The sequence below is a fragment of the Anolis sagrei genome, chromosome 6 (assembly GCF_037176765.1).
Source record: "Anolis sagrei isolate rAnoSag1 chromosome 6, rAnoSag1.mat, whole genome shotgun sequence".
Lineage (NCBI taxonomy): Eukaryota > Metazoa > Chordata > Lepidosauria > Squamata > Dactyloidae > Anolis > Anolis sagrei.
The window spans coordinates 61,999,080-62,024,002 of record NC_090026.1 but is presented as its reverse complement, the minus strand read 5'-3'; the positions used below and the strand labels follow the sequence as shown (position 1 = coordinate 62,024,002).

The 24,923-nt window shown below is 40.4% G+C and overlaps 1 protein-coding gene across 3 annotated transcripts in view; it reads right to left on the bottom strand.

Moving 5' to 3' along the window:
• The window catches only part of GRB10 (growth factor receptor bound protein 10), a 126,791-nt gene that overhangs the window by 57,871 nt on the left and 43,997 nt on the right, over window positions 1-24,923 (bottom strand). For all 3 annotated transcript variants that reach the window (XM_060781515.2, XM_067470155.1, XM_067470154.1), the window contains exon 3: window positions 10,157-10,226. In XM_060781515.2, coding sequence (XP_060637498.2) covers window positions 10,157-10,226 — 70 coding nt within the window. The remainder of the gene's footprint in view (window positions 1-10,156; window positions 10,227-24,923) is intronic.

Genomic DNA, 24,923 nt, shown 5'->3' with positions numbered 1-24,923 from the left:
AAAAAGTCACTAATAGGCAGGCTAATTAAAGAATTACTTTTCCCCATTAGTTCACAGCACCCCATACAAGTTAAATAATATCAAGACCAACAAAACAAACCAACTGACGGATGAACAAAGAAGTCACTAAGCAGGTAAGTTAAATAATTATTTTTTTGCTTATTAAATACAGTTACATATTACAATTATACATTTTTGTTATTTAAACTATAAGTATCACAAAACCATGTTTTTTTTTCCCTTGAAGTGACACCCCACCTGAGTTATGCTCTGTTTTTTGGAGAATTTTGACACACCAAGCTCAAAAGGTTGCCCATCACTGCCTTAAGAGCTAAAAGTTACTTTATCAATGATCATGAGAATGCCAGATATGGGGATAGATATGAAGACCACCCAAGAAACATATCAGCCTCTCCTACCACCTGGGATGATGCCTGCTTTCTCGTTTTTTTTTCTTTTTCTGGTTAAATTAGATCACTCCCCCGAGACCTGATTCTGTTCACTTCTAGAAAAATGCATTATTTCGATACTAAAGGAGATAGAAGGAAGCTGTTTTGCTGTGAGGATATTTACTCCTCAGTATCCACAGCTTGATAGCTGAGGAAGATGTAGGGTTTTCTTTTTAACAGCTCCCTATGTAATGTGCATATGTAGATCACCTTAGTTGCCTTCACCATGCAATGTGGTTTGTACTAAAACACGCTGATGTGAATTAAGGACTCTATTTCAGAGTATTCCCCAATTTTGGTTATCTCAGTTTAAAGGGCGGGCTTAAAGCGCACTGCAGTACGCATATGTGGCACGCATTATACAAACACCACACTGTCAAGTTGCCTTCAAACTATATTAAATGTTCAGAGTACATGTGCCCTAGGATAGAGAGTAATGGATTCAAACTACAAGGAAGAGAGATACTATCAAAACATTATGGAGAATTTCCTGACAGTAAGAGCCGCTCAACAGTGGAAGATACTGCCTCCGAGTACAGTGGAGTCTCCTTCTCCAGAGGCTTCAAAACAGAGGCTGGATAGGAATCTATTGGGAATGCTTTAATTTGTGCAGAGATATTTATGCAGGGCAGTTGGGTTGGATGGTCCCCGTGCTTTCTTCCAACTCTATCATTCTAACTTAATTGATTTCAAATTTCATTTTCCCAATCTTCTCTGCAAAAAATGTTTGATATCTTCCTTTGAATCCTCTAGGATCAGTGGTTCTCAACCTTCTTAATGCCGCAACCCCTTAATACAGTTCCTCATGTTGTGGTGACCCCCAACCATAACCCTAACATTATGAATCGCAATGTAAATAATGATCTGCAGGATGTATTTTCATTCACTGGAGCAAATTTGGCACAAATACCCGGTATGCCCAAATTTGAATACTGGTGGGATTGGTGGGGGGGGGGGGGGATTGATTTTGTCATTTGGGAGTTGTAGTTGCTGGGATTTATAGTTAACATGTAAAAAAGAGCATTCTGAACCCCACCAACAATTGAATTGAACCAAAGTTGACACAGAGAACTCCCATGATCAACAGAAAATACTGGAAAGGTTTGGTAGGCATTGAGTTTGGGAGTTGTAGTTCGCCGACATCCAGAGAACACTGTGGGCTCAAACAGTGATAGATCTGGACCAAACTTGGCACGGATACTCAATATGCCCAAATGTGAACACTGATGGGGTTTGGGGAAAATAGACTTTGACAATTGGGAGTTGTAGATTCTGGGATTTATCATTCACCTACAATCAAGGAGCGTTCTGAACCCCACCAATGATAGAATTGGGCCAAACTTCCCACACAGAACCCCCATGACCAACAGAAAATACTGTGTTTTCTGATAGTCTTTGGTGACCCCTCTGACACCCCTTCCCAGGTTGAGAAACACTGCTCTAGGATTGATCTAAACTATGGATAATCCTCTTTTCCTCTCATGTCTAATAGTGTCTGACTATCCAAGTGCTTTTCCAATTCTTTGTTCATATCCCCAAATCTTTGATTCCAAAGTTCTCTTGTTCTCTCATTAATCTGCTTCTCTCTATCCCCTAAATCAGTGGTTCTCAACCTGGGGTCCCCAGATGTTTTTGGCCTACAACTCCCAGAAATCTCAGCCAGTTTATCAGCTGTTAGGATTTCTGGGAGTTGTAGGCCAAAAGCATCTGGGGACCCCAGGTTGAGAACCACTCAAACCCCTTTGATCTCTCGCCTCATACAATCTGATTTATTTCTTCAGTTCATCATTTTTCGAGTCTTCTCTTGCCTGAGCTACTTCAACTTTCTGAGGGATTTCTGAAGCAGGTGAATCTATGGGTGGTCTCCTTCTTTCACTTCTTTCTGTCATAGATGTCATTATACAATGTTGGCTAAACAACTCTTATTTTTTTCAATCAAATAATGATCATTATCTATTTTTTCCTATTTTTTTCCAATTTTTTCTGTGAGTCCACCAGGTGGTATTATTTCAATCTCTACCAACTGCAATCCCTTTAGTCGTCCACTAGATGATAGTATAACACCACAAAAAATTTTATTACCTGCATTTTTTTCTATTTTTCAAATAGAAAAAATGGTGGTAATTCAGCATGAAAGTTGCAAAGTGCACCTCAGAGGAAACACTATAATCCACTCTCAGTCACCATAAAGTATTGTAAGTGCTTTATCTTATCTCTTCATTACCAAAACAACCAAATTTGTCCCGCAGCAAGAAATTCTTATTTCTTATTTATTTATTTTATATAAAATTCTGTCCTGTTTTAGGGTCCTAGAATTCATGCGATGAGCTGACTTAAGTCCCTTCACTGCATGCATACCTAACTATTTATTTATTTATTATTGACTATGTTTGTATACCGCCTTTCTCAGCCCGTAGATGACTCAAGGCGGCTAACAGGGTAAAATTCAATGCTTACAGTATCATAAATACAATTAAAAAGAGAACATATAATAAAAATTAAACATATCAATAAAATATAAATTCATAGTGTCACCTTGTTAAAAACGTTGTCCGGTCTCATTGTCATCATTCCATTTTCCTATGTCAGTTACTCTGCATTTGGAAACGCTTGTTCAAAAAGCCACATTTTGACTTTTTTCCGGAATGTTAAAAGGGAGGTGGCCGATCTAATATTTATAGGGAGGGCATTCCACAGCCGAGGGGCCACAACCGAGAAGGCTCTGTCTCACGTCTCTGCCAAATGTACTTGTGACGAAGGCGGTAATGAGAGCAGGGCCTCCCCTATCATTCTTAGCCCTATCAAATACATTTTAAATTTGAAGGGAGTTCTTACAATGTTTTCAATTCATGTCCCCAGGATACATTCAATGTCACTTGCTTTATTCAGCTAAAATGAAATGAAATCAACTTACAGGCAACCAAGTAGAGTGAGGGTAGCACTGCATAGCTGTGCTGAGACCCTGGAGGAAAACATATCTTTTTGCTGGTCTTGAGCTCCCAGACCAGACAGATTTCCCTTTAGGAATAAAGGGAAAGGAAGGGTTGCCAGCAGCACCCCCAAAAAAACTGGGGAAGGAAAAGCCACTGGTGAAGACACATTATTTTTAGAGTTTTAAAGTTTTAAAAACTAATTAGAGTACTAAAATAAGAGCTATTATATGATTATTTTTCCACAGCAAAGGAATTGATTGCTAAAAAAACCCTTCAATTGGGCTCACTTAGAATTTAGACTTTGTAGTGTTTAGAGAACTAGTTGCTTGGACAAAAAGTTAACAACCATCGCCATCTGCTGGCTTTAAGTCATACAACATAAACTGTTTAAATGGCTATGATTTGGATACAAGTTGTGGACTATAAACATGAGTTTTTAAAGTTGGGTGTTCTTTTTCCTGTTTTCTACGCTGAGTGGACTTTTTGATACCTTCTTTTTATGATCTCTTTTATTCAGTTGGTCTTATACTTATGAGTAGAGGAAGAAACAATATCCTGGTTTAAGAGAGAGTAAGAGAAAGGGTCAGAGATAAAGAAAGGGAAAGGAGAAGAATATCAATAACCAAAGTCCCACTGAAAGCAGTTGATAGGAATTTCTAGAAGAAATTCAAACTTTGCGGTATCAGATGAAAAGAATGGACATAGAGGTAAAATCAGAAATAAAGCAAGTGAAAGATTATTTGGCATAAATGTCTTCAAAAATGAAACTCAAGTTCAAAATTTGCAAGACTGAATAGTAAAATTGAAACAATTAATAATTTTATTGATTATTGGGTAAACTACAACTCCCATAACCACCTATGTTGTTGTTCATTCGTTCAGTCGTCTCCGACTCTTCGTGACCTCATGAACCAGCCCACGCCAGAGCTCCCTGTCGGCCGTCACCACCCCCAGCTCCTTCAAGGTCAGTCCAGTCACTTCAAGGATGCCATCCATCCATCTTGCCCTTGGTCGGCCCCTCTTCCTTTTGCCTTCCACTTTCCCTAGCATAATTGTCTTCTCTAGGCTTTGCCGTCTCCTCATGATGTGGCCAAAGTACTTCAAATACTAAAGTATACAAAGTACTTCAAGAAAACTAAATGGACCAGTATAACCACCTATAACTGCCTCTAAACCTCACCAGTATTTAAAGGTGGTCTTGGTGAGTTTGTGTGCTAAGTTTGGTCCAGATCCATCATCGGTGGAGTTCCCAGTGCTTTCTAGATGTGGGTAAACTACAACTCCCATCCTCCAAAGTCAATCCCCACCAAAACCTGCTAGTAGTTGGTCATAGGGATGGTACCAGGTTTGGTCCACATCCATCATCAGTGGGAGTCACAGGGATCTCTGGGTGTGTTTTCCACATACAAACATAGATACGAACATATTTTCAGATCGATTGAGACATGAGCAGGAATTCAAACTATAAAAGTTGTAGAATAGGGTCTATAACATTATCTTATAAGATCACGCAAAATATCAGGATAACATGCTCATGTTCAGATGAATAATAAACCTATTAAACTTGTATATGTCATCAGCTACAAACAGTACCTTTTCATTTTCCACATAAAATAAATATGCCCCCTTCTACCTAACATGATGCACCAGAAACGACAGTATTCACAAACCAGCAGTGTTAGCATTTTAACTTCCCAGGAAAATATCAAATACCATAAGGTGGCTATTCTTTTTTTTTGTAATAATTATTTTTATTGTGCATTTTGATATTTACAACATACAAAACTACAATGACATACACAGCTACAATGACATCAACCCCACCACCACCACCTCCCATGCGTAAGGGAGAAGAAGAAAAGGAAACAAAGAGAGAGAGAAAGAAAGAAAGAAAAAAGAGAAAGAAATTAAGTTTGAACTTCCCAAAGTCTTCCGAGAAATTAATTAACGTTGGTTTGCTATTAGTTCTGTTCACTCTGATTTTCTCATATTCACCTTAAATAAATTTCCCTTTTTCATAAGTTAGACAAATCTAATATAAGTGGAATCTTTCTGGATTCAATAAAGTCTGTAAAACCTGACCAATCTGTTTTTTTTCCGAGCATTGTTCAGTTTTTGTGATTAACAGTCCATTTGCACTATGTCAAATACTTTGATTATCCAGTCTTCCGCCCTGGGTATTTCATCTTGTTTCCATAGTCTTGCTAGTAGTAGTCTGGCTGCAGTGCTGAGTAGAAAGAGCATCTTCTCCTGGTTTTCGTTTAACTTTGCATTGGTCATCCCTAGTAGATAAATCTCTGGTTTTAGGGAGAAGCTGATTTTTAGAATCTGTTGTGTCATAGAATGTATTTCCTTCCAATATTTTTTGATTATCTTGCAAGTCCACCATGCATGTATAAAAGTCCCTTTTTCTTTCTTACACTTCCAACAAACATTGGATATCCCTTTATTGAAATTGGCAAGTTTATCCAGGGTATAATACCAACGGTATAACATTTTATACCAATTTTCTTTTAGATCATTGGCCGCCGTATATTTTAGTTTTTTATTCCAAATTTCTTCCCATTGGTCTGTGAGGATACTGTGCCTTATGTCTTTTGCCCATTGTACTTGGCAATTTTTAATTTGTTCTTCTTCTGTGGACCAGGTTAAAAGTTTTTGATATAAGATTCTGATTAGTTTTTTTTATCATTTTGTAAAATTATTTCTCATAGTCCCTCTTCTTGGTTAAAGCCTATTTTACTATCCTCTTTGAATTCTTGTTGAATTTGAAAGTACTGTAGCCAGGTTATTTTTTCACTTAGAAGTTTTATCTCTTCGTAGGGTTTTAGCATAAGTTTTCCTTCGTCGGTTTTTTTAAAGATTTGTTTATAGGTTAGCCAATTCTCCTCCCCTAAATTTCTCTTATGTCTAGCTTCAATTGGAGATATCCACAGAGGGGTCTTATTATAGAGCCTTAATTTATACTTTTCCCATAAAGTGGCTATTCTTGAAAGGACTTAGGGCATACGGTATTACAACATGAAACAACTATATATTTTAATCAGCTCACTAATTTAATCATCTGACAACTGTTTTGACAATTGACAGTGCTAACAACAACAACAACTTTATTTATAACCCGCCCTCTCTCCCCGAGGGAACGGAGAGCGGTTTACAAAAATAATAAATGACAAACATTAAATGCCGAAAAACCAAATAGATGATCAAAGCAAAAACATTAAAAAAAAGAAAACTCAATATAACTTACAAACAATCAAAAACAAGGATTAAACTTAATAAACATAATCAACACAAAAAGTCATACCAATTAATAAACAATATATTACATAATCAAACTGAGCAGAAGCAAATGAATCAGAATAATTATTGTCATTGTCTCTACATTTGTTTCTAAACCAGAAGCTTAAACACTGCTATAATTGATAAAGCTGCCACTACACATGCATCCTCAAGGATGAGATATTTCCTTCACTTTAGTAAGACAAGCAAAGAATTTCCCTCCAAGGTTTTCTCCTTCTTCTTTGTAGCAAAAGCAGCATATCCAGAGAAAACTTGTAAACATCTTTCAAACATCTAAAACAGATATATAAGTATTGCTTGAATGACCAGACAGGTATCAATAAAACCAAATATAAAGTTACAGAGACTAGTTCAGTATGTCATTTTAGTGAATGCTAAATGACTTAAGAAATAAATTACTTTACTCAAATACAGTGTATTTCAACTAACTTGGCATGAAATACAAATTCTGCCTCTCCACTCAAACTACCTCTAATTTATTTATTCTAGAAATAGAAAAGATCATGCAATATGTACTACCTTGTGACTTTAAAAAAATACTTTGCTTTTCAATAAATATATAACCAAGTTTGGTTTGATTGCGAGATACCTCCAAACACAGAAGAAGTTCAAAGCAATATTTCAAAAGTATTACTTCTGCCAGATAACATTAGTAGGAAACTATGGCATAAACTGCTCTTGAGCTTCATCTTACATAGGAACATAATAAGCAGGAAGAGTAACAATAAAAAAATATTTTATTCCTCCTGTTTCTTTTTTATGATAACTCACTATTACTGAATGTCAATGCCACTGTTTATTTTTTGAAATACAGTCCCCAGATTAAACACCAAAAAAGCTAGCTGAAGGATGGTGACTAAGATAATTTTTTAATTTGTTTGTTTGTTTGTTTGTTTTGAGCATTGTTACCCTGACTTTCTCTGGTTGGACCGTAGGTGGCTTAAAACATTGTTAAAATATAATCCCGACATAAACCATTCAATGTATTGTCGAAGGCTTTCATGGCTGGAATCACTAGGTTCTTGTGGGTTTTTTCAGGCTATAGAGCCATGTTCTAGAGGCATTTCTCCTGACGTTTCGCCTGCATCTATGGCAAGTATCCTCAGAGGTAGTGAGGTCTGTTGGAATAGGACAATGGGTTTATATATCTGTGGAATGGCTGGGGTGGGGCAAGGAGCTCTTCCCTGCTGCAGTTAGGTGTGAATGTTTAGCTGATCACCTTCATTAGCATTTGAAGGCCTGCCTGAGCCTGGGAAAATCTGTTGTTGGGAGGTGTTAATCTGTTCAGTTTGCACAAAAGGTTCATGGAGATCTCAAATACTGATGCACCAGTTTTTAAATCAGACTCATCATCATCATCATCATCATCTTTATTTATACCCCGCCACCATCTCCCCAAAGGGGACTCGGGGCGGCTTACAGGAGGCCAAGCCCAACAGTACATTACAACAAATTAAAACCAAAACAGCAAAATATGCATTACAAATAAATAAAAACATAAGAATGCAGTAAAACAATGCAAAATAATACAATGCAGAATCAATCCCAAAGAGCGGGCCACATGTGCAAGATAAATGATAAAATTCAGGATGAGATAGGGATGAAAGAAAAATATTTGTATGGGAGAAGCTCATAGGAGTCGGAGTAGTGGAGACAGACCTTCAAACAGGCTGTAGAGCAAGGGTCCTCAAACTAAGGCCTGAGGGCCGGATAAAACCCTCTAAGATCATTTACCCGGCCCTTGCTCTGGGTCACCCTAAGTCTGAAATGATTTGAAAGAACACAACAACAATCCTATCTCATCAGCAAAAAGCAGGCCCACACTTCCCATTGAAATACTAATAAATTTATATTTGTTAAAATTGTTCTTCATTTTAATTATTGTATTTTAAGTGTTTTTGCACTACAAATAAGATATGTACAGTGTGCATAGGAATTCATTCATGTTTTTTCAAATTATAATCCAGCCCTCCAACAGTTTGAGGGGCTGTGACCTAGCCCTCTGTTTAAAAAGTTTGAGGACCTCTGCTGTAGAGTAATAGAAGTTAAACCATTTGTTTTCAAATGCCACAAACTGGAAAAGGGCATGACCAAGCAATGTATTTCCCCTTCAACTTTTCCTATGCCACTGTTTTGTTTGAATTTCTCTCTTTGGACCAATGCGCTAATATTTAAAAGGGACATGTACAACAAATGGAAAAATGGAGAAATCACCAAAGAGGAATTCAAGTGAATAGACAGCATATGTAGGGAGAAAGTTAGAAAAGCCAAAATGAAGAATAAGCTAAAGAGGTGAAAAACAATAAAAAGGGCTTTGTTTGGTTATGTCTGCATGTGCTGCATGTTACCAGAAGCTCCCACTTTATTTGCCTTGTATTAAGCGTTTGTTTGCAGCCCAAGGCTTGGGATTCTGCAGAAGGGTGGCTTCCTGTTAAAGTTTGCAGTTATAGGGCAGGCCCCCTGTCCATCATCGTTAATTTTGGTTCCGCCCCCTGTTCAGGACAATTGTGAAGGGAAGGGAGCCATTTTCAGTCAGTCTCAGCAAGGAAGTCAATGTACAGGACGTGTACAGACTTTCTCCTGTACAAAGGCTTCAATCCTTAAAACCTCCCGGGGGAGAACAGTCTTAAGAGCATCTAAAGATTCCCATAGGTTCCCAGGGAAACAGCCTTACAGCCCCGAGGAATTTCAGAGGGAATAACAGCTTTAAATATCAAGAACTCCAGCTGAAGTGACTACAGGCCTACTGGTAGGTCCACTCGGTTTTGAGACGCAGTTCAGCCTGGTAGTGGATCCACACCTGGCTTGAAAACTTACATGTGAAAGAGATTGAGGCTTCTTAGTAGACCAGAAGCAAAACATGAGTCAACAGTGTGATGTCACAGCTAAAAAAGCCAATGCCATTCTAGGCTGCATAATTGAGAAGTATGGTGTCTAAAGTGAGGGTAGTTCTAGTCTCACTGTATTCTGCTTTGGACAGACCTCACCTGGAATACTACATCCAGTTCTGGGCAGAACAATTCAAGAAGGGCACTGATAACCTGGAACATGTCCAGAGAAGGGCAACCAAAGTTATGAAAGGTCTGGAAGTCAAGTCCTGTAAGGAACAGCTAAGGGAGCTGGGTATATTTAGCTTAAGAAGCAGAGAGGACATGATAACCATGTTTAAATATTTGAAAAATGTCACACTGAGGAGGGGGCAAACATGTTTTCTGGGACACAGAGAGAATTTCAGATAAGAAGATTTCACTTAAACATCAGGCAGAGCTTCCAACCGGCAAGAACTATTCGGCAGTGGAATACGCTGCCATGGAGTGTGGTGGGGTCTCCTTTGGAGATTTTTAAAGAAAAGCTGGATGGTCATCTGTTGGGGATGCTTTGGTTGTGTATTCCTCCATAGCAGGGGGTTAGATTGGATAACCCTTGTGGTTTCTGCCAACTCTGTGGTTCTATGATTTTATGTTCGCTTACCTCCTTGCATATGTCTTGATTGTTCTTCAAATCCAGGCTGAGCATGCGCCGATGACTGATCTACACTGTCCTAGAAAAACCAAAAACAAAAAGTTAGAGGAAATCCTTTTTTATAACCAATACGAATAACCTTTGCCTATTAAAGGCTGCTTCGTAATGAGCCTTCACGTTCCTCAAAGATAAACTAAGAAAAGTTAGTTCTATTGCATGTTTTTTTTAAAAAGAATGGCAATAACATTCAGAAGTTAAAAGTAAAAGCAAGTTGCTTTCCTTCAAGTAGCTGTATGTGAATTTACATATATGAGATTCTCTGTACCTATGCAAATCATCTTCAGAAACCCTTTGTTGTTGTTGTTCATTCACAGTCGTTTCCGACTCTTCATTGGATCAGCCCATGCCAGAGCTCCCTGTCGTTCGTCACCACCCTCAGCTCCTTCAAGGTCAAGCCAGTCACTTCAAGGATGCCATCCATCCATCTTGGCCTTAGTCGGCCCCTCTTCCTTTTTCCTTCCATTTTCCCCAGCATCATTGTCTTCTCTAAGCTTTCCTTTCTTCTCATGATGTGGCCAAAGTACTTCATCTTTGCCTCTAATATCCTTCCCTCCAATGAGCAGCCGGGCTTTATTTCCTGAAGTACAGACTGGTTGGATCTTCTAGCGGTCCAAGACACTCTCAACACTTTCCTCCAGCACCACAGTTCAAAAGCATCTATCTTCCTTCACTCAGCCTTCCCTAAGGTCCAGCTCTCACATCCATAGGTGACTACGGGGAATACCATTGCTTTAACTATGTGGATCTTCGTTGTCAGTGTGATGTCTCTACTCTTCACTATTTTATTGAGATTGGACATTGCTATCCTCCCAAGATGTAAGCGTCTCCCAATTTCCTGGCTGCGGTCTGCATCTGCGATAATCTTTAAACCTAGAAATACAAAGTCTGTCACTGCCTCCATGTTTTCTCCCTCTATTTCCCAGTTGTCAATCATTCTTGTTGCCATAATCTTGGGGGTTTTTTATGTTTAGCTACAATCCAGCTTTTGCACTTTCTTCTTTCACCTTGGTTAGAAGGCTCCTCAGCTCCTCCTAGCTTCCGGCCATCCAAGTGGTGTCATCTGCATATCTAAGGTTGTTAATGTTTCTTCCAGCAGTTTTTACCCCAGCTTTGCTTTCGTCAAGCCCTGCACATCACATGATGTGTTCTGCATACAAGTGTTCAGGATGTGTTCAGAAACCCTTTACTGCAACATTTTTTCAGATGACTTCCTGCCCCTACAGCACACACTCACGTTCTGTCCACCCACATGTCAAGAAGGGGGAGGTAGATGGGTTGTGTGAATTCACATATGACCACGCAAAAACCAGTTACAAACAAGAAACCAGATTTCTTCTTCATGGTAGTCTGTGATTCGGCTATCTGGGAGACAGGCAAGCTGGGTGGAGGATGACTATGTTCACAACAACTGAAGCATGGACAAGCTGAAGAAGAATTTTCTCTGGCACAAAAATAAAATTGCAGTGCTTTACAGAGGTGAACTGCTTGACAGATAACCAGCAAGAATGCAGATAAAAGTGCAGACAGTTCTTGTGGAATGGGGGTCTGATAAGGTAATGAGAAAGTCGAATCCACTTACTTGGAAATGTTCTGTGAGGAACCTTGAAAGTCTTACTACCAAGTCCCATAGAAGGCATAAGAATCTACAAGATTCTCTGTTGTCTGGTCAACATAAAATATAAAGGCATGTCTGACATCCAGGACAGTGCTCACCAACTTTTGGTCCTTCAGACGTTTGGATCTTCACCTTTCACAATCCCCAGCCAGCTGGGCAAACTGTCAGGAATTCTGAGAGTTAAAATCCAAAACACCTGGAGGACTAAAGGAAGGGAACCCCCCAAATCTAGCATGTGTCAAACCCTGTCATTGTTAGTTGATCAGTTTGGGGAGAAAGAAGGAAGAGTTGCTGAAACAATTTTTTTTTAAATGCTACTTTCAGGAGGAAAGTGACATCTGGAAGCAGAATCACCTTGTCTTTGTGGAATTGGAAGCACAGTGAATCTACCCACAAAACAAAGGTGACTGCCACAAGGAGCACAGTCCTTCCCAGGAGGAGGCATGTTGCATGGGGCCATGAGTAAAAAAGAACTTCTCATCAACTGGCAGAGTACCAAGCATATATCCCAAATTCAGAGGGAGGGTAATAAAAGAAGAAAAGGTTTTTGTAAACTCTTTGAAGAAAAGTTTGACCAAAGGGAAAACAAACAAAAAATGGAATAAAAAGACAAGAGAACTGCCATAAAGACGTATATCAAAGATACTAACACACTGAAAATTTTAAATATTGGGAATCGAAGAGCACAGTTACTGGAAACCCGGTGTCAGTCTACATAAATGATGTGGAGAAAGAGAGGAAACACTTCTATTAAGAGTAATACAACTTCCTATTTGACTTTCTATACATAGAGAGAAAGGATGGCTAATGCCTCCAGGGATAGCCACCAAGCCACAAGGTAAGGATTCAAAGATTTATTTATTTATTTATTTACAGTATTTATATTCTGCCCTTCTCACCCGCAAAGGACTCGGGGCGGATTACAATGTACATATACATGGCAAACATTCAATGCCATAGACACACAACATATATAGACAGACACACAGAGGCTACCTAAATTTCCTTCTTGACAGATGCAACTGTCTTTCGGACTGCAAAGGTTGACAGCAAGCTACACAAATTGGTGCAAGCTCACTTCGACCCGGGCTGGCTTTGAACCCATGACCTTTTGGTCAGTAGTGATCTTAATGCAGCTGACTCCGAGCCAGTTGCGCCACAGTCCTAGTGCAGAGAACTTGTGAAAGAGATGATAGTACAGGTGCAGGTTCATGGTAAATCATGAATGACGGGGCCAGCAATATGTAATTAGAATACAGTCTGTATCATCATTCTTAAATTTATCAATTACTAGGAAAGTGAGGAAGTAGTAGAGTGGGGAACTGCTTCAGCAGAAAAGAAATAACCAAGTGTACCTATCCAGTGAGGGTTGTCTGCACTGAGTTGTCCTTATTCAGGTTGTCTGCAGTGAGTATTGTCCATATTCAGATGGCCCCCAATGATTGAACACCACAAGGCTTTATTTGAAAATTATTTTCATTAGAATATTTATATTCTAATGAAAATAAATATTTATTTTAATGCATGATAACTCAATAATATTTTCCCTTGCATTAGATTGGTACCGGAGGGTACCAATCCAGCTTGTCAAAACAGAGTGAGGACCCATCCAGTGGCATGGTTAACACAACAACAGTGGCATCTCAGACTGTTGCAGCCTTCTTCCGCCTTCACAGCCACTGTAACATGTACCATGTTATCCTCCGTCTGCTCCGCCGTTGGGGTCTTTGGGTTTTCGGATTGTGCTTGTGCCACCCCTCTATTCTGCCTTGGTCAGGCAAAACCTGGAATACTGTGTCCAATTCTGGACACCGCAATTGAAGGGAGATGTTGACATGCTGAAATGTGTCCATAGAAGGGCGACTAAAATGATCAAGGGTCTGGAGAACAAGCCCTATTAGGAGCGGCTTAAAGAGTTGGGCATGTTTAGCCTGAAGAAGAGAAAGCTGAGAGGAGGCCTGATGGTCATTTAGAAATATGTGAGGGGAAGTTATAGGGAGGAGGGAGCAAGCTTGTTTTGTGCAGCCCTGGGGATTAGGACACGGAACAATGGCTTTAAACTACAGGAGAGGAGATTCCACCTGAACATTAGGAAGAACTTCCTGACTGTGAGAACTGTTCAGAAGGAACTCTCTGCCCCGGAGTGTGGGGGAGGCTCCTTCATTGGAGGCTTTTAAGCAGAGGCTGGATGGCCATCTGTTGGGAGTGCTTTGAATGCAAATGTCCTGCTTCTTAGCAGGGGGCTGTCTGGATGGCTCACAAGGTCTCTTCCAATTCAATTATTCCCTGGTTCTATAAAATGCATTAGATATGGATTAGAAAGAAAAGGGTGTTCCATCCTTAAGGCTTCAAGAAGTTTTTTGTTAAGAAAAAGAAAAAAAAACCTACATTCTCTTTATCAGCATGATTTATCTTGGCTAATCCCTTCTATAAATATCAGTGAGGTGCTGATGATTGTATGGATATTCAGACAACCAGGAACTAATTTGATTGATAACTAAAGCTCAGCAGCAACAAAATCTATGTAAAACAGACATTAAAAAGACTAATAGAGGAAAGGTAATTTCATCTGCATGAAAAATGTCAAAACTTATGAAATCACCCTAATATAAACATGAGGGTTCTTCAAAACAATTCCATTTTTCTACAGTCATCTTCCTTTCTGATGCATTTTTCCCAGCATTGTACCAACTTTTAAATATCATTATCAAAACACGTTTTTGGTTGAGCTTGTAGCCACTGATACATCGCTGCTCCACATCATCATCACACAAAAATCTTCTTCCCCTTAAAAAGTTCTCTCAGCAGTCCAAAAAAGGTGGAAATCGGATGGTACTAAATCCAGACAATAAACTGGATTTAGCCAGCTACTTCAATTGTATGAGGGCTTCCAGTGTGGGGGAAGGCAATGACGTATGACAACACAATTCCCTTTGACACATTTCCTCTTCTTTTAGAGCAAATTGCTCTACTCTCAGTTGCTTAGGCACCCACCTGAAGCCTGTAATGAACTGGGGCATAGACATATCCAACATCACATTCAGCTTCTCTGCAACCTCTTCAACTGTTATTCTTGTTTTTGATAATCTTTTACAGGGTTCCTTCTTCATTCTTTGTGGTTGCAGCTGTAACTGGACAATCGGAGTACTCTGTATCCAGAGCAGTATGGCAATTTTCAAACATTTCAATCCACTCATAGACCACTCTATAGATGCTATTCCCACACTGAGAGCACATGCAGAGATGAATTTGTGCTCCCAGCACATCTTCTGCCCACAAAGAACATTTGACAGAACACCATTCCTCTTTGGTGCAATATAAGTTTTGTAGCCATCTTCACCACAGGAGCCCCCGGTGGCGCAGTGGGTTAAAGACCTGTGCCAGCAGGACTGAAGACTGACAGGTCGCAGGTTCGAATCCGGGGAGAGGCGGATGAGCTCCCTCTATCAGCTTCAGCTCCTCGTGCGGGGACATGAGAGAAGCCCCCCACAAGGATGATAAATACATCAAAAATCATCTGGGCGTCCCCTGGGCAACGTCCTTGCAGACGGCCAATTCTCTCACAACAGGATGCTCCTGACACGACAAAAACAAAAAACAAAAACCACAGCATGACAATTCTTATACTAAACTGAAAGGTCAGCCAGCTTGTGAGACAAACTAGTCGCATGGCAGTCTCAAACACAACCACCCTCACTGTTTCAGACTAGGCGCCCCCGGTGGCGCAGTCAGGACTGAAGACCGACAGGCAGATGAGAGGGAGAGGCAGATGAGCTCCCTCTATGAGCTCCAGCTCCTCATGCGGGGACATGAGAGAAGCCTCCCACAAGGATGATAAAAAACATCAAATCATCCAAGCGTCCCCTGGGCAACGTCCTTGCAGACGGCCAATTCTCTCACACCAGGAGCGACTTGCAATCACTCCTGACATAACAAAACAAAAAACCTGTTTCTAACTAAAATATAAAAGTGTGGAAACTTTTTGAAGATCCTTCATATGTTACCCACCATTCATATTATGCCTCCTTGCAGCGCACACACTCACATGAAAACATCTTATCCAGTAGACTGGGCAAGCCACGAGATTGAATGAAAAACCAGAGATACAGACAAACATTTTCAGTATTAATATTGACTAAAAAGAGACCTCTTAAAAGCATGACCAATACTTTTCTCCCATTACAAATGAAGAGAGGTGAGTCACATAAATATGTTACATTTAATGCGACAAACAAGTAAGGATTTTGGTAAGGATGGACATATACATTATGTTAAGTCTGTACAACCCAAGGCCCTGCAGGTGTTTTGGACTTCAGTTCCCAGAATTTCTGAGCACTGGACAATGCTGGCTTGACAAAGAAATAGAGTTGGCGTATTCCACTCCATGGCAAGCACTTGTTTAACAGAGTGAGTTATCAGAAGGAAACCTCTGTGTTTGTGCATTTGCACCTTCAATACACCTGTTAACTTTTGGCAACCACATACGGTAAGGTTTTCTTAGGCAAAAAGTACTCAGCAACAGTTTGGCCATTTCCGTTTTCTGATATATAACCTACCTAGTAGTGATTAGTGTTCTCCCGACCAAGTACTAACGAAAGCTACCCCTCCTTAACTGCCAAGATCAGACATGAAAACTCCATTTACCCTTATATAAGTTGCTGAGCCAACTTATATAAGTTGCTGAGCCAACTCTCACCCAACCTTTTTAACTTGTATGCAGAACACATCATGCGATGTGCGGGGCTGGATGAATGCAAAGCTGGGGTGAAAATTGCTGGAAGAAACATTAACAACCTCAGATATGCAGATGACACCACTCTGATGGCCGAAAGCGAGGAGGAGCTGAGGAGCCTTCTAATCAAGGTGAAAGAAGAAAGCGCAAAAGCCGGGTTGCAGCTAAACATCAAAAAAACCAAGATTATGGCAACAAGAATGATTGACAACTGGAAAATAGAGGGAGAAACCGTGGAGGCCGTGACAGACTTTGTATTTCTAGGTGCAAAGATTACTGCAGATGCAGACTGTAGCCAGGAAATCAGAAGACGCTTACTTCTTGGGAGGAGAGCAATGTCCAGTCTCAATAAAATAGTGAAGAGTAGAGACATCAGACTGGCAACAAAGATCCGCCTAGTCAAAGCCATGGTATTCCCTGTAGTAACCTACGGATGTGAGAGCTGGACCTTAGGGAAGGCTGAGCGAAGGAAGATCGATGCTTTTGAGCTGTGGTGTTGGAGGAAAGTGCTGAGAGTGCCTTGGACTGCGAGAAGATCCAACCAGTCCATCCTCCAGGAAATAAAGCCCAACTGCTCACTGGAGGGAAAGATACTAGAGACAAAGTTGAAGTACTTTGGCCACATCATGAGAAGACAGGAAAGCCTAGAGAAGACAATTATGCTGGGGAAAGTGGAAGGCAAAAGGAAGAGGGGCCGACCAAGGGCAAGATGGATGGATGGCATCCTTGAAGTGACTGGACTGACCTTGAGGGAGCTGGGGGTGGTAACGGCCGACAGGGAGCTCTGGCGTAGGCTGGTCCACGAGGTCACGAAGAGTCGGAGACGACTGAACGAATGAACAACAACAACAAGTTGCTGAGCCAAATTCAAGGTGCAGGTCATGACCTATAAAGCCCTAAACGATTTGGGCCCCGCCTATCTCCGCGATCGCATCTCCTTCTATGAACGAGCATGAGCTCTAAGATCTTCCGGGGAGGCCCTCCTCTCAGTCCCACTACCGTTTCAAGCGTGGTTGGTGAGGACTGGTGGCCCCCCATCTCTGGAATGCCCTTCCAAGGGAAATAAGACAGGCCCCATCCCACCCCTCCTTTCATAAGAGCTTGAAGACCTAGTGGTTCCAACAAGCCTTTGAAAATGACCAGTTCTTACTCAACCCCACACATTGTCGAATACGGCCTTATTCTTCCTACTAATTACCCAGATTCTTTCCTCTAATCGGCCCTGGAATGAACAGCCACAGACCCGTACCTAATATTATTGTTGCCTGCCATAGCATTGCACTTAATTCCCTGGGCTTGCACAAATCTTGGCCCGGCCTTTTAAATTTTTAAATTGCCTTGAACAGGCAAGATTACTTTTAATATATGTGTGTTATGACGACAATTTTTATGTTTCTATTTTGTTTGTTAATCTTATGGTTATGTTGTTTTTACTCTGTATGTTTTTGTGATGTTACCTGGGAACCGCTCTGAGTCGCCTCAGGGAAATGGAGCGGTATATAAATGATGATGATGATGATAATTATTATTATTATTATTATTATTATTATTATTATTATTATTTATATCGGTAACAAGCCAACCAGATGGTTTTTAGCTGGAGAACACATCAACTCCTCTCCTGCTCCACCATGTTATTTTGCATGATTGTTCAAGTGGCACAATTTAAGCCTCCTCAAATCCACTGGCCTCTGCACATTCGACCAGGTCCCCTACTTTGTGCTAAATATCAAGTTCCTCACCCTCTGCTTCACACATGAGAAGAATAGACATCCAATTAACAAGTGTCACTTTTCACCTGTAGCTTGGCTTTTAAAAGTCCCGAAACAATTGATTGCTAATTCAGTTCACAACATATTTCACCAAATTCAAACCATAGGGGAAAAACTAAAAGAGCTTGGATTTCACCAAACTGAGTCATTTCACATGCACAGCTGATCATCCGGAGAGACCCTGCTCTCGATCCCACCAGCCTCGCAGGCGCGATTGGTGGGGATGAGAGAGAGGGCCTTTTCGGTGGTGGCCCCTCGGCTCTGGAACTCACTCCCTAAAGACATCAGACAGGCCCCAACTTTGGCAATCTTCAGGAGGAGCTTGAAGACGTGGCTGTTCCAGTGTGCCTTCCCAGAATAATGATCCCATAGCACTTTGTCCTCCAAAGCACTTTACATTTCTTTAGGTCTGCTCATATGCCCTTCCACAATCACCACTATCTCCTTTTCGTCCATGTCCCAGCATCACTTCCAATTTTAATTCTACATTTGGTGTTCCCACTGTTTTTAATTGTGTGCTGTCTTATTGATAATGTTGCATATTTTATTGTCTATGTTTTTATTTTAATTATTTGTATTGTTGTTTTATTGCTTGTATTGTTGTATTTGGGCTCAGCCCCATGTAAGCCGCACCGAGTCCCTTGGGGAGATGGTAGCGGGGTACAAATAAAGTGTTATTATTATTATTACTAGCTGTCCCCTGCCACGTGTTGCTGTGGCCCAGTCTGTTGATCTGGAAAATAAAGTAATGAAAAAGTATTGGTTTCTATTATATGTAATATCTTTATGCTTGTGGGTAAACAGTATTTCTTGCTGTTTCTTTGTCAGTGTTGATGTGGAGAGTGTCTAGTTTGCCCACCCTGGAACATGCAAGATATAATTGTCCTTCTTTAAGGGTCCCTTTCAAATCCATGATACTATATCTGTGTATGTGTGAATCACATCTATCTATCTATATCTATGACTGGATGGCTCTTTGTGAGGACAGCTTTGGTTACGTTTTCTTGCCCTGGTGAAGGGAGTTGGACTGGATGGCCTTAAGTATTTTCTGTTGGTCGTGGGTGTTCTGTGTGAGAAGTTTGCCCCGATTCTGTCATTCGTGAGGTTCAGAATGCTCTTTGATTGTAGGTGAACTGTGAATCCCAGTGACTACAACTCCCAAATGTCAAGGTCTATTTCCCCCAAACTCCATCTGCGTTCATATTTGGGCATATTGAGTGGTTGTGCCAAGTTTGGTCCAGATCCATCATTGTTTGAGTCCACAGTGCTCTCTGGATGTAGGTGAACTACAACTCCCAAACTCAAGGTCAATGCCCACCAAACCCTTCCAGTATTTTTTGCTGGTCATGGGAGTTCTATGTGCTAAGTTTGGTTGAATTCCATCATTGATGAAGTTCAGAGTGCTCTTTGATTGTAGGTGAACTATAAATCCCAGCAACTACAACTCCCAAATGACAAAATCATAATGTTTTGAGTGATGGTCACTCCTTGTGTTGTGAGATGTTTTGTTGCCAAATTTAGTGTGATTTCGTTCATTGGTTCTTTTGTTTTTAAGGTACTCATTATGCACAGAGCATTTATATATATATAAATTATTATTATTATTATTATTATTATTATTATCATCAGATTCCTTGTCTGTTGAGACTTCTTAAATTGCTACTATGAAGGTACTGACACTGATTTGTAACATTTCTGCTAGTTTGATTTACAACTAAAATAAAGCCTGTGAAGAGTCAATGAGAAACACTTTTTGAACCTTAATAACAGGATCCAAGTCTACTGCGAAAGCACTAAATATCTCCTACTTTGCTTTCTAAGTAAGCATGCTCCCTTTTACAAGAAAAATCTCAATGTTTGTATCTGGCCAGGAAAGGGGTGATGGGGAAGTAACCAAATCAATATTTGGGCAATAGCTTTCTTAGTGGGTGGATATGGAGAAAAGCCCAGGCTTCCTCTTTAAAAAAAACAGGATGAATCCTTGCACTGGAAAAAGCGTCACTGGTTCTATCACTGGAAGTTGTGCATAACAATCTTCATTTCCTCCTTAACTGAATAAAGACTTGAAGTGACTGTGTTTGATTATTGCTGTGACTCCCGATTGCATAAGGGTAGGAATGCATACACAGTAAGTCATCCCCTTTTTCTGAGAAGTTCTGGAACTTCAATCTGAACTTCCAGGAACACAAGATAAGCACTGCCAATTTTCAGTGCTAGTTTTATTTGTTTATTTATTTACTTCCAAGCAAAAGCATGACAGAATTTTGGGGAGATCTGCTGAAAACAGCAAAGCAAAGAAGACTTTTTAATCCCACAAAATGAAAGATAATTTCAAAGGGGAAAGAGTTTGGAAATGAATAAATGCAAGGAGCTTGATCAGCAGGCAGAGCTATTAAGAACAAACAGAACATACAATACAAAGAACGGTTCACAGGGACACTGTTCAAATACTTAGAACTAGGATCCAACTTCCAGCTTTTAATGGGCAAATAAGCTTTTATCCAAAGCAATCTATCTTTTCCAACAACTCACTTTTGGCGCTTTTAACCACTTAAATGTGTGTGTGATATCCAAGGGGGAACTTTGTCCTACTGAATGTACAACAGAGTAAGCATCGAATCATAGAATCATAGAGTTGGAAGAGACCTAATGGGCCATCCAGTCCAATCCCCTGCCAAGAAGCAGGAATATTGCAATCACCCCTGACAGATGGCCATCCAGCCTCTGTTTAAAAGCTTCCACCACACTCTGGGGCAGAGAGTTCCACTGCTGAACGGCTCTCACAGTCAGGAAATACTTCCTCATGTTCAGATGGAATCTCCTTTCTTGTAGTTTGAAGCCATTGTTCCGTGTCCTAGTCTCCAGGGAAACAGAAAACAAGCTTGCTCCCTCCTCCCTGTGACTTCCTCTCACATATTTATACATGGCTATCATGTCTCCTCTCAGCCTTCTCTTCTTCAGGCTAAACATGCCCAGCTCTTTAAGCCGCTCCTCATAGGGTTGTTCTCCAGACCCTTGATCATTTTAGTCGCCCTCCTCTGGACACATTCCAGCTTGAGAATATCTCTCTTGAATTGTGGTGCCCAGAATTGGACACAATATTCCAGATGTGGTCTAACCAAAGCAGAATAGAGGGGTAGCATTACTTCCCTAGATCTAGACACTATGCTCCTATTGATGCAGGCCAAAATCCCATTGGCTTTTTTTGCCGCCACATCACATTGTTGGCTCATGTTTAACTTGTTGTCCACGAGGACTCCAAGATCTTTTTCACACGTACTGCTCTTGAGCCAGGTGTCCTCCATTCTGTATCTTTGCATTTCGTTTTTTCTGCCTAAGTGGAGTATCTTGCATTTGTCACTGTTGAACTTCATTTTGTTAGTTTTGGCCCATCTCTCTAATAAGCAACTAAAGTTAAGATGAGAAAGGGATAATGCATTGTATTGTCGAAGGCTTTCATGGCCGGAATCACTGGGTTGTTGTAGGTTTTTTCGGGCTATATGGCCATGGTCTAGAGGCATTCTCTCCTGACATTTCGCCTGCATCTATGGCAAGCATCCTCAGAGGTAGATGCAGGTGAAACGTCAGGAGAGAATGCCTCTAGACCATGGCCATATAGCCCGAAAAAACCTACAACAACCCACGGATAATACATTGCTTTGAATAGTAAAGTTCCAGACTTAGGAGAGGATAAATTCTGCACAAAAAATCAGAATGAGCCCAAGCACCAAACAGTTCAATCTTTGCTTGTCTCCATTGCATACACATAAATGAACACAACAGGAATTATTCCCAAGTAGACATGCACAGGGCTAGTCTAGGCAGAACTCAGAAATCCTGACTTGACTATGAAAATAGCCCAAACTTTGTGGGGCCAATTGGTAGAAGTTGCTTTAAATTTTCTGAAGCTAGTACTAAAAATATTCATCAAAGTATGTCAACTACACATCTTTTCCCAAAAACAAGCATTACGGTTCCAAAGTGTTTGTTTGTAGGAAAACTAAACATATTCAGAATTTAGACAAACTTTACTATATAGCTATCAACTGAAATCTTTCAAAGTTCATGAGCCAAAATATCAGATTTCAAGGAAAAGCTCTTGTGGGTTTTTGATTTCCAATAAAGATAATACTTTTCATTGGGCCACAACGTGGGATTACAATTTGGCACATTTTAGCTATATAGCACCTACATCAGGGGCCTTCAAACATTTTAAACAGAGGATCACAGTCCCTCTAACTGTTGGAGGGATGGATTATAATTTGGAAAAAAAGTGAATGAATTTCTATGCACACTGCACATATCTTATTTGTAGTGCAAAAAACACTTAAAACAATACAATAATTAAAATGAAGAACAATTTTAACAAATATAAACTTTTTAGTATTTCAATGGGAAGTGTGGGCCTGCTTTTGGCTGATGAGATAGGTTCGTTGTTGTTGTTGTTGTTGTTGTTGTTGTTGTTGTTGTGTGCTTTCAAGTCATTTCAGACTTAAGTTGACCCTGAGTGAGGGCCGGGTAAATGACCTTGGAGGGCCATATCTGGCCCTCGGGCCTTAGTTTGAGGACCCCTGACCTACATGTTTTTCAAGATCTAACAGTGCAGAGATTCCTCGAGAAATCCATTGTTTTCTGCCTAAAAGTGCATCTACACTATAGAATTAAGAAAGTTTGACGGCACTTAAATTCAATGCTAGGGAAGTATAGTAATTGTAGCTTGGTTAGATTCCAGCACTACTTGGCAGAACAGACTAAAAGCTTTGTGTAACTTCCCTAGCATTAGCAGTTAAAGCAGTGTCAAACTACATCAATTCTACAGTACAGATGCACCCTAAGAAAGGAGTCTTTAGCTTTGCACAGGAGAGGGAATTCAGGATGTGAATGACATTGAAATGGAGGCAGGGAAAGAATATGAGATGGGTATAAGGGGGAGAAAAGAAAAAAGAGAAAGAAAGGGGAAAGGGACAAAAGATGTGAGGGAAGAAAGGAAAAAAGGAAAGAGAAAGGAAAGCAGAGAACAGAAAGAAAAAAAAGAAAGAAAAAAGAAATGTGTATGAGCAAAAGCAAGGAAAGAACAAAAGAGGATCATGGCATGTGAGGGAAAGGGAGGAAGAAGAGAAAGAGCCACAAAGAGAGTGCAAAGCAGGGCAACATTCGGACAGTAATAAAAAAGGAAAGACACATTTTGCAATCAGAAACGCTTGTCTAGTTTTTGTATTCTGCAAGGAAGAGTTCTAGAACAATGATTTCACATTTGCAAAGAACAGAAGAAAGTTTGCAAGCAGCATGGAAATGCCTAATCAAGAGTGGAATGCCTTATAAGTGCTTAGAAGGAGGTTTGATATTATGCACTTTCAACAATATTTGTAAAAGGAAGCAAACAATGCAAGAGAGTAGTTTTGGCTTAGCAGCCAGAGCTCCTCTTGTTCTGATGACCACGAGTAAAATGCAAGAGCACTATGGCCACAGGGAAGTGAAGCAGTTAACATGATGCCAACCAACAGTCTAAAATGACACATCCCAGTCCCCAAACACAAAGCTAAAGTGCTTTTGCGCATTTACCACCACAGCTGAAAACGTTTTGAATACTGCTTTAAAGCACTTTCTGCTGCTTGAAAACAGGAGTACCACATTTTATGAAAACCACTGCTTGCAGATGAGTTGCAGACTGGTTTGGAATGGCTGTAGGATGACACTGTGCAGTGCTAAGCAAGTCAATTCTTGGTTGGAGAGCTGCAGCTTGCATGGGACTCATGTGATAACATCCTCAGAAGATGGGGATGCATATCTGGCCGCCACTCTGTGGCATTCTTCAGGACTCAGTTTTGTTCCCTAAGCTATTTAACATCTACATGAAATTACTGGGGCCACTTCCACACTGATCCCATATCCCAAGATCTGATTCCAGATTATCTTCTTATCCCAGATCAGATGGCAGTGGAGACTCACTTTAATTACCCACTGGGTTGCTCCCCCTACTTCTCGTTTAAAACCCTCTGTAGCGAGGGGGAGAGACTATTTCCTCTTTAAAAACCTCTTTGCTACCTTATACTGATTCCGTTTCTTCTTTTATATTGGCTGGGACTTTCTGTGTACTGTTAAACCTTTGTACTTTATATCACAGGCAATGAAACACTCTTGTGTATAACAAAGTAACACAATTTATTTATAACTTCTGGCTCCAACGCTTGTGGTTACATTTCATAGAATCATATGTGGGTTTTTTTCTTTCTTTCTTTTTTCTTTTTCTTTTTAATCTCTGCTCTGTTAGAATTGTAATACAATGGTTGCTGATGACACAATAAATAAAATAGAATCATAGAATCAAAGAGTTGGAAGAGACCTCATGGGCCATCCAGTCCAACCCCCTGCCAAGAAGCAGGAATATTGCATTCAAATCACCCCTGACAAATGGCCATCCAGCCTCTGCTTAAAAGCTTCCAAAGAAGGAGCCTTCACCACACTCCGGGGCAGAGAGTTCCACTGCTGAACGGCTCTCACAGTCAGGAAGTTCTTCCTAATGTTCAGATGGAATCTCCTCTCTTGTAGTTTGAAGCCATTGTTCCGCGTCCTAGTCTCCAAGGAAGCAGAAAACAA